The following is a 13,876-nucleotide window of genomic DNA, read 5'->3' on the forward strand; positions in this document are numbered from 1 at the left end:
CACAGAAGAATCCACCAAGTGAGGTTTTCTATTTGTGGAGTTTGAACCTCAAACAGTTCTCTTAGGGACAAACTAATTCATGAACTAATAAGCTATATCCTCAACATTTTGTAATTGATTTTCCCACTCTCAAAGACACTGTTCACAAAATGAAAGCTGTAGGAAGCAGGCTCTATTTTAGCTCTCACGGGCAAGCAAACACTTTTTTTTCCAACAAAGGGGTTAATTTAGCGCAGATTGGCTGGTGTAGCATTACAGCTGTGGCATAAGGGTTGATGCAAAGGAGGCCACAGGGACAGGAAGCAGGCGGGGACCCAGCTGTTGGCCCAAGCTAAGTGAAAATCCCTGACCTATAGGCAGGAATTACTGGCATGCAGGGTGCTGTGGTCCTGGCAGAGGACACACTACTGCTACACAAGCAAAACACTAATTTTACACACAGCAAGGTATGCAAGGTGATTTAAAGCTCAGTGCCACTGTACACCTACGCAGATTTACTATCTATTGCTTACTCTTTGATTTGTTTGGTTAACAAGTAAAATCTTGAGGAGTGAGTGACAGAAAATTGCCTAATAAACATAAACATGGTTATTCTACCTCTGGGCTCCTATCTAATACAGAATATTAGACATCATATTTGACAGCAACAGGACTGGAAACACACTAAGACAACTTAATTTTTATTAGGTAAAAATCAAATAGCATCTTATATACATTCATAGAAAAAAAAAGCAAATCAAATGTTTATAATATTACAATAGCATATTTTCAGGATAAACATTGGAACTTATCAGCAACAGGAAATTGGCCTATTGCACATCTGTGATGTAAACCTGCTGCAAATTACTTATTTGTTGGACAGGAGTTTTTACTGTATGCATTCCTGAAAACTCAAAAGGAGAGTCTGAATAAAGTTAAAAATACTATGTGGTATGTCTTGGTTTTTAAAAAAAAAAGCCCTCTTAAGATCTTCCTGCTGTGTTCCAATGGCTCAGTGAATGTACGGCCACACTTTAACCTTGCTAGGACATGTCTACCACTATTTTTTTTTCTAAATTTTTGAACTGACATCATAAAGTATTAAGTACAGCTGGCAACAACACTCAAGTACACGTAGTACAGTGCATGGACAAGATGGCGAAGGAAAAAAAAGAGCAGACTTGCTGAAGGCTACTCTTCATTGTCAGTACAAATATTTAGGAGAAGCAATGTATTTTAACTCTCGAAGTCTATATCCCCTTTACGAATATTAATTTACTTGGTTAATTCAAGGCCTTGGCCTATATTCAGTTGCCACTGGCACCTATGTTAATACATAAAACCATGCAATCAATAAAACATGCGCTATGGATGGAAATGTCCACACATTCACACAAAAGACAGACTGAAATGATCCCCATGACTTTTGATTAATGTGAACTTTATAACTTAAGACATAATAAATAGACATTGTGAAAATGCATAGCTTTGTGCAGAGGATGCCCACAGAAATATTCAGCAGTTCCCAGTTCATTAACAGATACACTGTATTATTTCATTCTTGTGTGTTGTGGTACTGTAGGCAGCGGAGGCTAAAGCCACTCACAGGACAGTTCCTTTTTGGTCCCATGGAAAGTCTCTAGAGCAATAGCTCATAACATGTCTGCGGTGCAAAACAAATGAATACACTGTCAAACTGCAGCATTCAGAATTAAATTTTGGGAAAAGGAACTAAATCTATAATCATCATAATTTCCACTAAACGTCAACAGTTAGTGCAAAAAAAATGTTTATCCAATACATTAATACTTAGCCTAGTATGTTATTCCAGCACATACCTAAGGCATATATTGGGCATTGTAACAATCTGATCGTTTTTTGTTAAAATAGTGCTTTAATAGTGTCAAAATAGTGTTGTGTGTTGGTTGCATGTTTCACCTTGTTTCATGAATCCAAGCAAAGAGGACAATCTTGATTAAAAATTTCTTTGCATTCTGATCAGTTCAAGGAGAATCACAAATGATTTTCAGGTAAGTTGGGCCAAATACCTTGTGGTTATGTACCTTAAGGAAGCACGTACAGTACATAAAAACCACAATACAGCGACAAAATGTGCACCAGAAACAAATGTCACCATGAATAACTATGCTTGGAGTCTGCATAACAGGGCTTAATACCCCTACACTGGCAATGGTCTTTTGAAGAAGACCTGGAATCTACAGTTCGTAATAGCATAACGTCTTCATTTTAAATGCTTGCTTTGCGCCTTGTGGGCTCCTACAGACATTAATACCTTCTTCAAACCTAGACCCTCTACTGTAATAGAGTTTAAGAACCACTAGAAACACCTCACACTGACACGGGACATGCTCATATTATTTTGTACATAAGATACACTTGGTATCTGGCACCTTCCCTCAGCAGTTAAGACACTACTCTGCCCCTGTGGTCAGGTTCTGTCCTTCCTTGAACCCTAAGCATCTCTTTGTTCCTATATTCACACCACCTCATCAGACTCCAGGTTGTATTCTTCATATAGGGCATCCAGGATGGCCAGTTGTTTCTCCATGGCAGGCAGGTACATGCCCAGGTCCCTGTGCACACCGCTGGCGAAGCCGCTCTTCAGCTCGTCGCCCTCTCTTGATACTAAGGCAGCGGAGAAACTTTGATAAGATGGGGCAGCTCTCAGAGCCAACTGGGGGGATAAAAAAAATTTAAAAAAGTAAAATTAATATAGTCGCATTCCAAACAGGGATGAACATCAGAGGAGATCAAAAATAAACAGTAAATGGAAAACCTACAGCAAATACTCCTCGCACAACCCATCCATGGTACTGTCGAAGGGTCTTTCCATAGGCGTTATCTGGGTGAAAGAAGAGCTGCATAATGAGGAAACCTGAAAGTGAACATGCATTAAATTTCATGTGTTTGCGTATGTCCATCTTGGCTCACTTAGTGCACCCTGGATGTCTTGTTCTCCTGCGTTGATCTCTGACAGAAACTCTTTGAGGAACTTCAGGCCTCGTCTGAGCCACAGCAGGGCCTCAGTGGCTGAGTTGCGCACGTGGGAAACTTCTGTGTCGACTTCATGAAGCACGATGGACTGTAGTGTGAGGAAGCTGTCAGGGTCTGACATCAGCTTCTGGTGAATTTTCTAAAAGGTTAAGAAACAGGCTGATATAGTGACACAAATCTGTGGGAGATCTTGATTCAATTCTTCCATCATTCTTATTCTGAGTTTGAACAACTAATGAAAAAACTGAATTATACATTTAAGAAACATGACAATGTTATTTGTGTCATGCACATCAACAGACCAAGAGTAATAGGATTAATATACAAGGAGTCTGATGTGAAAGATAAACAAGATTGTACAAAACAAATGTCTCCCTGGTGATTATTTGTGCAGTACATCATAAATAACTGACACTGATTGATGCAGTTTGTCACAATATGTTCTCTACAATATTTAGAGCAGCTTTTACAGAATGACTTCATATTTATTTATTTTGTTGAACAGTAAATCTATTACTTATCAAAAACATGTTCCCTTACCTTGATATTTCCAACAAAATCCATTTTAACTGGTGCAAAGACTGTGGATCCCAGTTTGTCTGAGAAGAGAGAATCTATGATCATTTCTTTGTTGCTTCTAAAGTATAGATTTTCAATTTTGTGACCTATTTTAAAAGAGTGTATGATGTTGTGACTGCTAACAGTCAGATGGACAACACAGGTTTCTCAGGTTATTTAAGTAATAATAAAAGAGGCGGTAAAAGCTCACACTACATGTAGGTGTAAGTACAGGATATCAATCACAGATATCACTGGTATCTGGATCTGTACGAAGATTTAATGGGAGACATGTCATCAATGTGGGCTATAAACGTTTGAGCACAGCTGCATGTGAGCAGCCTTAATCAGTTAAAGGGTAATGCCAGTTTGGATATAAATTTAAAGTCTGCAACAGAGATTCAGAGTTTTTAAATCTAAAGAGGACCGTTATTATTAAGAAGACATCTTTTTATGATTAATTCAACCTTTTGACACAACGCTTACATCTCACCTCACTCTCTGTATATTCAGGACCTGTGCAGATGTTGTGTAATTTGAATCATAGGTTAATATTACCCTAGTTCATCCTGTGTGTGAAATTTGTGAAAACTGAACCCTGTTGTTCAAGTTTATCTGCAGATCTCTCATACAACTAGATAACTCTTGATGACCAAAAATCCTACCCCAACCTCTCCTCCTAAATACCGAGCCAAGTGTGATAAAAACACACACACACACACACACACACACACACACAGACAGGCTCCTTGTGTGCCAATTCTCACTTTTTTTTTTAGTCAACCGCCTGACAATTCCAGCCAAAGTTGTCAAACAATGAAAAAGAAGTGCTTTTGAAGTCCTGCACTTCTTTATATTTTACTGTGACTGTAAATGACAACCTTCACCTACGTGTTGTACTCACAAAGACACACACAGCCACACGAATGAATATGAGCTAATCATAATGATAAACCCTGTCATGCAATGGATTGTTAAACTACAGAGAATAAATAAAGCTACAGAAATACATACAGGTGCAGAGGGAAATAATGGATAATGATGCATGAAAGACAGAAAGCTGCCACCTCATTAATTACAGACAATGACAGAGCATGCACACATGACAGGAAAAATAAGAAAAAGAAGAAAGTTTAGTTTTCCTTATTAAGATTATAAAGGATGAATTAACCACAGAAGTAAATGGGTATCATGAGAAAGAGGAACAGTTGCAGACTGAGATGAGGAGAGACTGAAAGTGATCGGCCTACCTAATACAGGCACTATTGCATAGCATGAGTCCAAAAACTCTTGTGTAGGGATACCATTGTCGTCGTCCAGTCTTATATCACTAAATCTAAAAAAGTAGAACAGATTCAAACAGGAGAATATATTAGAGGTAAGTATGCCATTTGAATTTTTATTGATCAAACAGAAAAAGAAAAGGGTACAAATGTCAGAACCAAGCCAGAGAAATTATTCACACAGTGGCATGCAATCCTATGCCTGACAATACCTGAGACTATTCTGCTACCTTGTCTACAACTTCACATAGTTGGTTTTTTTTTTGTTAATGTTAAGGTCTACAAACTGTCCCATTAGTTTTAAAGACCGACTCCAAAATGCATATACTGTAGTTAGTAGTTGAATACTGGATGGATGAGACAATGATTTCCTTCATAATAATAATAATAATAATAATAATAATAATAATAATAATAATAATAATAATAACAACAATAATAACAACAACAACAACAACGGTTACCGTAAAACTTAATACTACAGAAATGATCATTCACACTAGTCAGTTGCTGAGTAACACTCTTCCAGGTCTTAAAAAAAGAAAGTAAAATATGTTTGAAATACAGAGTGAAATGTTAACAAAAAAACTTTACAAACCCAAATATCAGATGAGGGCCTCTCTGTGTCATGTGATCAAGAGAGAACACACTCATATAAAACACTTATCATGACATCTTGAAAAGGATTTAGTTAAAATTTTCCAAACCTGTTATTAATTTATTCGCAGCAACACCGTAATACTGATAATATATTTTCACAAACTGTGCGGTTTCGTCAAAAGATGCAGCATAAGTGCAGTGCCTCAAAGGCAAAAATACTACATAGAGCTTCAACTGGTTTATCCTAATACTGTACTTGTGAAATATCACAGATGATCGTACTGTAACTTCATACAATAAATAATGTGTCCTAAAGGATGTTACCTTCCTGAGTTGCATTTTCATACCTGTGACTCATTGTGCTGAAGAAAGTTTCCACCTGCTCTGTGTCTTGGGGCTCTGTCGAATCTCTGGAAGTCTCGACCTCATGTTTAGGGTCGTCTTGGTCTGTAACAGCCTCTTGCTGGTGCTGCGGCCGGACAGGGTTCGCTTCCTTGCTGATGTTGTCGTACTCCTGACTTTGGTCCACTTTGTGCTTCTGATCTTCTTTTGTCTCCTTTTGATTATCAGCTTCATTTTCTTCATCCCCCTCTGCTGGTTGGACGTAGTGTTCAATCTCAGAGGTATTCTGGGTAGTGTGTAGAGTACGATCAACTCGCTCCTCTTGGACTGAGCAGTTGCCGTTGCTTGCTTCAATGTCTGTATGATACATTAGACAAACAAACATACATAAAATATATGTTACCAGACAAAAAGGTTGAAAACTAACACACATACAGAATATTGTTTCAATCAAGTCACAGCAAGTCTGAAGCCAAGTTTTCATGTGACCAGGTGTAGCAAATTGTGAAAGCAGCACTTGGGTAACTTACACAACCATCACTTAACTTATTCTCTTTAACCACTGGCAGGGTACACTGACACAAGCCTCACACTCATCCTTCCTTTAGTGCAGTGGTTCTCAAACGGGGGGTTGGGCGCCCCTGGGGGGGGGCATAGGGCCACTGCAGGGGGCCCTCGATGACCACATAGCTGAGGCTGTTGTGCTAACCTTTATTTCATTAAAATTCAACTTGGATCTTTTTATTATTAGTTGCTTCCCATATCATTGTTAATGATTGATAAAAATTATGGTGGTGGTGGTGTTTCAGCTTCTGAAGGGGGGCATGCAAGGAAAGTGTTAGAACCACTGATCAATGTTTTAGTAAAATTATGTGAAAAAAATCATGAGCAGCTCCACACTAAATTTTGTATGGAGTATAAGAATTACTGTGCAGACCTCTAAGGCTTGAAAGGTTCACATATGAAATCCAACATCACAGTCTGGTGTGGTAAGATGTGATTGATTTCAGTGGTGACATCCCCTAGCTGTGCTTTAGTATTAGTATTGCCCTTTGTGAAATACTGATCTGCAAAGGGTAAGGGCAGAGCAAACAGCAACTTCAAGATGGCAGCACCAACAGATTTTTAGCCTGGGTGTAGTTTAGTGCTATGTTTTTCACTACCTTCTCTTTGTTTTGGTTTACGGGTTTTATCCCATACAGAAAATAATAACATCTTAACGTCATTATATTTAAAAAAAAAAAAAAAAAAAAAAGGTCACATCTAATAAAAGTCTTACAATTTTTTTTAAATTAATATTGGACTATCAAACAATTGTGCTAAAATAATCTGTCTACATTTTCATTAAAAGATGTCAAAACTAAATCATAAAATGTAATATTCTTAATGTAACATGATTTGAAAATATTTTTTTCTTTGAAAAGGAAAGTGTGTTTTATGTACTGTATTACTTTTAAAAAGTTAAATTTGTTGACCAATTTAACTAATTCCTGTATGAGGCTACATTACATTAAAATACTCATATTTGGTAAAGGAAATCACTAAAGGAAATCTCATCAATGCACTTTTAAAAAAACTGCGATTTTCATTAAAATGTATTTGTTTTTCTTACGAGTTTTAAATAGTGTTTTTTGTATTTACATCGAAATAGTGTATGTATTACAGACAACCCAAAGATAATAAATTGGAAAATACTGGTCTTATTTTCCATCAGCAATAGTTTTCCATGTGTAAAGGCTTTGTTACTGCTAAGGGAAATGTAATAATGTAACTGGGCATCCATCACTGTCTGCTCACTAAAAGGCAATAATCTATTCACATCAATTCAGATGATGTACACACAACAACCAGGCCCATTCCTTTATGGAATGCAGTAATGGTTTACAGTTCAGGGAACTCTGCAGCATGTTGAGTGAGCGGCTGGGACACCTGATTTACCTGATGGGAAAGGAGGATGTTCTGGTCTATCTGGTTCATCTGGTCCCTCTGCTCCTGAGTCAAGGCTCTGGTTGTCATGTGCAATTGCTTCTCCCGAGGTTTCAGCGAAATCTCTCCATCTGGAGCGAATTTGAGCACACTACATTAATTTTGTCTTTGTCTTTTGGGCATAGCTAAGTAGCAATTGTGCCTAGTGCCACAGAAATGCAACACAAATTAACTGCACATTAATATCACAATAGTATCTTGTTAAAAGAAAACATTGGAAAGTGTATTTAATTATTAATTTGAGCATCTATGTGACAGTTAATGATAGATGGAAAAGCAGTGTACACAAAATAAATCCATAATAACAGATATAAGCAACCTACTTTTCTCCAAGGTTCTGATTTAAATGATTGACGGGTTTAATCTGTTAGGGAAAAAAGACATTAGGGGATTACACACATGTTTATTTTTTAAAACATTCTAAGAATGGTTATACTAGATTGTTATGACTTTCACTGGTCACAGGGTTGGTGAGAAAAATTTACCTTCTGGGGTTTGATGGCTGCTACTGGAGGAGATCCTGGTGGACTCTGTGTTGTCATATCCGAACTAAAAGTACGATTTGCGATCTGCATGCATTCCTCTAGAGTCTTAAGGAAAGTGGTGCATGTCGACTTCACCATGTTTCCAGTGTCTATGCCTGTCTGAAAATAACACACAAACATAACCATTAACTAACACTGTCACATATCCCAACACTGCCAAAAATATACTAACAGGTAAGTATGTTGTTTGGTAACAGTATGTTAGCAAAATCTGCTCAAATCTATAAAGCTAGGATTTAAAAAATATATTTAACTTGTGGTAACAAGTTGCTATCTGTCTCTGGTATGTTAGTAAGCACAAGCACACAGCGATTTGATGTCTTGCTAGTTGCAAATCAGCTACCCTATACTGAAGTTTCACACCAACAGCAGCTTCTCTCATTTCATCGGCTCATCCAACCCTTCACCTTACCTCCGTTGCATCTCCTAGCTCATCATTCTCCTTGATTTTGTTTACTTGTTGGAGAAGAAGGTCACAGTACAATCTGAGTTCTGACATCTTAGTTTTCAGTGCCTCTGTGTTCTCCTGGAGCTCTGTAATAGAAACATCAAATGTGCCAGCACTCGGGGAGTTATTTAGAATACTTTACAGCAGCTTCTAGCTATATTAGTGCAATCTGTACTATGTCAGATTTGTACAGGTATCCAAATACCTTTTTCTCTCTTTGTTCGGTTGTCTGTAAGGCAAGCTTTGGCTGTTCCCAATGCCACCAGCCATTTCTGCCTTTCTGCTGCATTGATGGCTCTGAGGTAAAAGTACTGCTCTCCTGGTATGGTCAGGTCAACTCGTGTCGAGTCAGAGGAATGAACTAAAACAACGCAAGGGAACAGGGAGTCATGATTGTCAGCACTATATCCAAAAGGCAGAAGTTACTTACACACACATGCACAATGAAACACAGCACGAGGTGAGCCATACCGACCTTGGATTTCACAGACTGAAATTTTAATGCTGCCCTTGCAACCTTTCCAGGCATCCTCTTGAGAGTCATAGTAAGACAAAGTTCCTCCATCAAGCACGAACCAACGAGGCTGCCAGCCTGAAAAAATGCATTTCGAGTTTTGGATCATTGCTGGATCGTTGTACTTATGTTTCCAGTGTTGGGAATCACTTAGCAAAAGCAGAATTATCTGACTTCATTAACTTGGAAAGAGTTACCCCTGACGCTGCGTTAGCAACAACTAATCAGTTGTTAGATCAGATTATAATGACAGACGGTAGAGTTACCAAAATTAGCTTGCGCTACCTGCTAAGATTTCATTAAAAATTTTAACTTCTCATTCTTTAAACAGCTAACTATCTTATTAAAGGTAAAGACAAAGGGAAACTAGTTGATTCAAAGTGGTGCTCGAGGTCCGAGAGTTGAAAGCTGACGGTAGCTAACGCCAGCCTGCCCGCTGCCTGTTAACGTTATCACACAAGTCCGCTCTGACGTTGTCATGCTAGCTAGCTGCCTTAAAACGAGCACTGTAACCGAAACACACAAACACCTTGTGGCTCACTTACCACTTATGTAATTGGTCCACTTATACAGCATTCCTTCCATTGTTTAATTATGTATTTTCGCCGTTCATTACTTGTTTATCATAACAAGGTATGATGCGCTGCTGACTGCACCGACTCCATCGGGGCCCTGTGAGGTTTGCCGAGTAACGTCTACGGCTTTACATTTCAGCTACGTAAATAAAACTGCGTAAACTTTTCCATGAATGGAGCTCTAAGCTATCACGAGAGAAAATAATGACGTTCCTTGCATTTACGTCAGAGGGATTTAAGAGCTGTGGGTGTTGACTGTGATGATTGACATATACAATAACCAATAAAAGGAGAGAATATGGAAACGGGGGAGGGGGTTGTAATGAAGTTACCCAATTGTAGAGGAAGGAGGGTCAATGCCTGAACAGTGGCTGCATTCGTCGCAGGAGTTGGCTGCCACGTATTTGGCATTTCTGCCATGTATTTATTTTTGGTACAGTATTTTATGGAAAGGGTTTAATTAGCTCTCTGTCAAATTTGTGAGTAAGTGACCTATCGCCTCTCAAAATGATTATTTTTTCTATTCTGTCGATATTCGCCTCATTGTTTGTGTTTGTCACTGGGAGGAAACTGCCCGAGCCAGAAGTTAAAATTGAAGTTTTACATAAACCCTTCATGTGTTACCGCAAGTCAAAATATGGAGACATGCTTCTCGTTCACTACGAGGGATTCTTGGAGAGTAATGGCACCATGTTTCATTCCAGGTAACCTCTCTCTAGAAACTCTAATAATGCTGCATGTATTGCTGTGAAATTTTTCCATACTCCAGTCCTTATGCAGTAAAAGTCACACTAGGGTCACTTCTTGTTATGGCTGTAAAAATCATTGTATATATTTAATGGACTGCACTATGCTGCAGCCCATCACTTGTCCTTATCTGTCCCATTGTCCACTGAGACCTCAGCATTAACCAATGACTTCTCTCTACAGTTAGGTGGCAACCGATGAACCCTATTGTGCATCTTTGTGATATCAGTTCTGTGTATATTGGACTTTACTTTCTCTAAGAAAACTGTGATGGGTCTCTTGTCAGCCGCAAAGACGGGGATAAAAATCCAGTATGGTTCACTCTCGGGATCCGAGAGGCGCTTAAGGGTTGGGATAAGGGTCTGAAGAACATGTGCACAGGAGAGCGCAGGAAGCTGACCATCCCTCCATCTCTGGCATATGGCAAGGAAGGAAAAGGTACATTAACACAAACTATTTTTATTGTAAAAGCTGCGGTACGAAGTATTCTGTTTAATGCATCAAATTCCCTCCTCTTTTTGTGTTCCACAATAACCTATCTGGGCTTTTTTTTACATGAATGTTTCGGTTTGTTTACAGGCAAGATCCCTCCAAGCAGTACTTTAATTTTTGACATTGAGCTCATAGACATTCGAAATGGGCCGAGGTCACATGAGTCCTTCCGGGAGATGGATCTCAATGATGACTGGAAGCTCTCCAGAAAGGAGGTGTGAAAGTCCTTTAAACATTTTTTCTTTCTTAATTAAGATTGCACATATATTTTATTGCTATTAGTGAATGTCGTTGTTATTCTGTCTGCACTTCAGGTGAAAGAGTACCTGAAGAAGGAATTCGAGAAACATGGATACTCACCTAATGACACACATCATGAAGTGATGGTAGATGACATCTTCAAAAATGAGGATGAAGATAAAGATGGTTTTATATCTGCAAGGGAATTCACCTACCAACATGATGAGCTGTAAAGGACTGATTTCGACAAGTTTTTTTTAAACTACCAGAATGCTTGTTTTATGAATTACCATCAAAACAGTCACATGAATTGAGGAATTAGTGAATTAGTCTCTGGGCTGCCTTAAATGCACCTCTTTCAAGGGCTTGTTATTGTATACTTTTGAACAGTATTGTCTTATTTTTGGTTGAACATGAATACATCAGCTCATTTTATGTAAAATTACATCCATAATGTATTTGTTTACTGTTTACATGCACTGATAATGTACCCACATATGTATTTAGGCTACAGTTTGTTTTTTTTTCAAATAAACAGGACATGTTAGTTATCTGAACAATTTGTGCACTGAAAAATGAACGTGTGTGTTCTCAGCAACAGGGGGATGTGATACTATATGATTTTTTGTGCATGTCGTTATTAGTCACTAGAGGGCACTGTTGTCCTTTAGGTTTGTATCACATTTAGAAATCTTAAATCCCTACAGCTACAATATACCCTGAGTAGCCCTCGTCTTTAAGTTTTTAGGTGCCATACTGTTTATGGCAGACCAAATTATCAAAATGAGAGTACAGCCAAATATACTATCACTTTTTACAGAGAGTAAATCATGAGTAAGTTGCAAGTAGCACAGTATGCTTTTAAAATAAAGGTTATCTCACTTGCAATGATGGATATATCAACATATGATGAATGTAAAAATTCTGAATATTAAGCCTAAATTACATCATATATAATTTATTTTTCCATATTTTATAGTTCATTCATAAATGTAAAGAGCATTCAACAACTGTCATACTCCTTTAGTGATATTCAAAACACATTTTGCCATGAAGAATCTCAGCAATACCACCTAAAACAGAATCCAAACGCAAAACTGTCTTGTTGAAGCCAGAGTAGGAGACAACATTTTTGAGTTGATATTTGATTTGTTTGAGAACAATCTGTTAAAGAGGAGGGAAAAAAAACCCTCATCTGACATCATTGAGTGATCTTTGTCGTACTCATAGCTCTGTCGAATCCCACTCATTGTAGGTCAAACATCATGTGAGTCCAAATGGCCAACCTCCTATTTGTTTCCCATTAAGAAATGAGAAGTGACTCTAGAAGGGATCATTGGTTACTAAACTGGTGCTCAGGATTTCTAGGATTGCTAGGGTTACAGCAATAGAAATAAATCAACTGCAAAGTATCTATAATGTAGGCAGCTTATATATGTCACAGCCACTACAGTCTATAGAACAGGCAGAGCCAAAGTAACCCATTGCTCAGTGGTCTATCCGCAGGCTGTTGCAGTTAGAGATGGAATCAGATACTCAGCAGCAACAGGAAGCTCAATGTCTCATAGATCACACAAGTCATGAGGAGTGCTATAGCTGTCGTACTGCTCTCAGTCCCATTTTTTCTTTAAACCATACAAATTACAGCTTTCTAAGATTTTGGTTGATCGAATCTTGGCTGCAAATGTAAACCTCTTAAGTTAGAGTGACACACACAAATGTTATGATGCAGTTGGGGTAGAAGAGGCTTCAATCTCTTTCCCCAGTAATAGTAAAGCCTTCCAACAAGCATTTGTCAGCATCACAGGTTTAATGCAATAAAGTGACTGCAAGACATATAGTACCACAGTTGTTTCATGACAGAGGTGTACGCACCATTATAATAAAGTAATACTGTAGCATAGACATACCGCTGGTGTGCATTTCAGTTTTTTGGTTGCTTGTTATCTTAGTAACTAACTCAAACTATAACCAATCCTATTGGAATTCTTTAAATAAATAATAAAGAAAGAGGTGTGAGTAAATAATGCTATCTTTGTTTAGCAGTCTTTTCCTGCTAAAATTACATTTAGATCTAGGCTGATACACACCAGAGACATTCTCAGGAACCAGCAACGGATTTCAGAGAGAGCAACTACCATGTGTGAACACTGTGGTGCAACTACGTCTCCTCAAGAGCACCACTGTTTCTCTCAACACTGCAGTCGATCTGGTATCTGGCAAAATTCCACCGTGCTGACACCTACAGGTAAAACTGGAAGAGTGGGAAGGTTCTGCAGCAAGACAGAGACTGAGTAAGAGATAAGGTATTGTGGCTCACACCTGGCAGGCATATGAAAGTAGCCATCACAAGATTTTAAAAAAAATTAACCACATACCAATGGTTGACTGTTCTGCAGGCTACAATCAGTCATCACTAGTGAAGGGCTGGGTCTTTTTTTCTGACTGAACCAGTGCTAGAGCTAGCTCAGTGTGATGAGATCATGTTGAATTTCTGAGAAAAATGAACACCAACATTTTTAGAAAGTCCAATAAGTCACATTACTTTAAAC

The 13,876-nt window shown here is 38.3% G+C and overlaps 2 protein-coding genes across 4 annotated transcripts; one reads left to right on the plus strand and one right to left on the minus strand.

Moving 5' to 3' along the window:
* Positions 1–683: 683 nt before the first annotated feature.
* plekha8 (pleckstrin homology domain containing, family A (phosphoinositide binding specific) member 8) lies at positions 684–10,037 on the minus strand. The gene is made up of 13 exons (XM_040117866.1): positions 9,816–10,037; positions 9,232–9,348; positions 8,962–9,117; positions 8,721–8,842; positions 8,249–8,407; positions 8,087–8,127; positions 7,716–7,834; positions 5,783–6,134; positions 4,803–4,888; positions 3,535–3,593; positions 2,932–3,133; positions 2,781–2,842; positions 684–2,674 (listed from the first exon to the last, which is right to left on the minus strand). Exons 1-13 carry the CDS (start codon positions 9,853–9,855, stop codon positions 2,477–2,479), a joined length of 1,713 nt encoding a protein of 570 aa, XP_039973800.1. The 5' UTR covers positions 9,856–10,037; the 3' UTR covers positions 684–2,476.
* A 165-nt stretch (positions 10,038–10,202) lies between these two features.
* fkbp14 (FKBP prolyl isomerase 14) lies at positions 10,203–13,207 on the plus strand. 3 transcript variants are annotated; one of them, XM_040117868.1, is made up of 5 exons: positions 10,203–10,328; positions 10,412–10,549; positions 10,879–11,030; positions 11,172–11,299; positions 11,399–13,207. In XM_040117868.1, the coding sequence occupies exons 2-5, from the start codon at positions 10,461–10,463 to the stop codon at positions 11,555–11,557; spliced, it is 528 nt and encodes a 175-aa protein (XP_039973802.1). In that variant the 5' UTR covers positions 10,203–10,328; positions 10,412–10,460; the 3' UTR covers positions 11,558–13,207. The 3 variants fall into 3 exon arrangements, with proteins under 3 accessions (XP_039973802.1, XP_039973803.1, XP_039973801.1); XM_040117869.1 differs by having other exon boundaries at positions 10,476–10,549; XM_040117867.1 differs by having other exon boundaries at positions 10,203–10,549.
* The last annotated feature ends 669 nt before the right edge of the window (positions 13,208–13,876 follow it).

Source organism: Xiphias gladius, chromosome 22 (genome assembly GCF_016859285.1).
Source record: "Xiphias gladius isolate SHS-SW01 ecotype Sanya breed wild chromosome 22, ASM1685928v1, whole genome shotgun sequence".
Classification (NCBI taxonomy): Eukaryota; Metazoa; Chordata; class Actinopteri; order Istiophoriformes; family Xiphiidae; genus Xiphias; species Xiphias gladius.

Excerpts from the sequence above, each read along its gene's own strand:
- plekha8 (XM_040117866.1), bottom strand. The coding sequence starts at position 9,855 with ATGGAAGGAATGCTGTATAAGTGGACCAATTACATAAGTG. Across the intron at positions 9,118-9,231 it reads TTCAGTCTGTGAAATCCAAG|TTCATTCCTCTGACTCGACA; the intron begins GTCGGTATGGCT and ends GCGTTGTTTTAG. Across the intron at positions 8,843-8,961 it reads CCGAACAAAGAGAGAAAAAG|AGCTCCAGGAGAACACAGAG; the intron begins GTATTTGGATAC and ends TTTCTATTACAG.
- fkbp14 (XM_040117867.1), top strand. The coding sequence starts at position 10,353 with ATGATTATTTTTTCTATTCTGTCGATATTCGCCTCATTGTTTGTGTTT. Across the intron at positions 11,031-11,171 it reads ATATGGCAAGGAAGGAAAAG|GCAAGATCCCTCCAAGCAGT; the intron begins GTACATTAACAC and ends GTTTGTTTACAG. Across the intron at positions 11,300-11,398 it reads GGAAGCTCTCCAGAAAGGAG|GTGAAAGAGTACCTGAAGAA; the intron begins GTGTGAAAGTCC and ends TCTGCACTTCAG.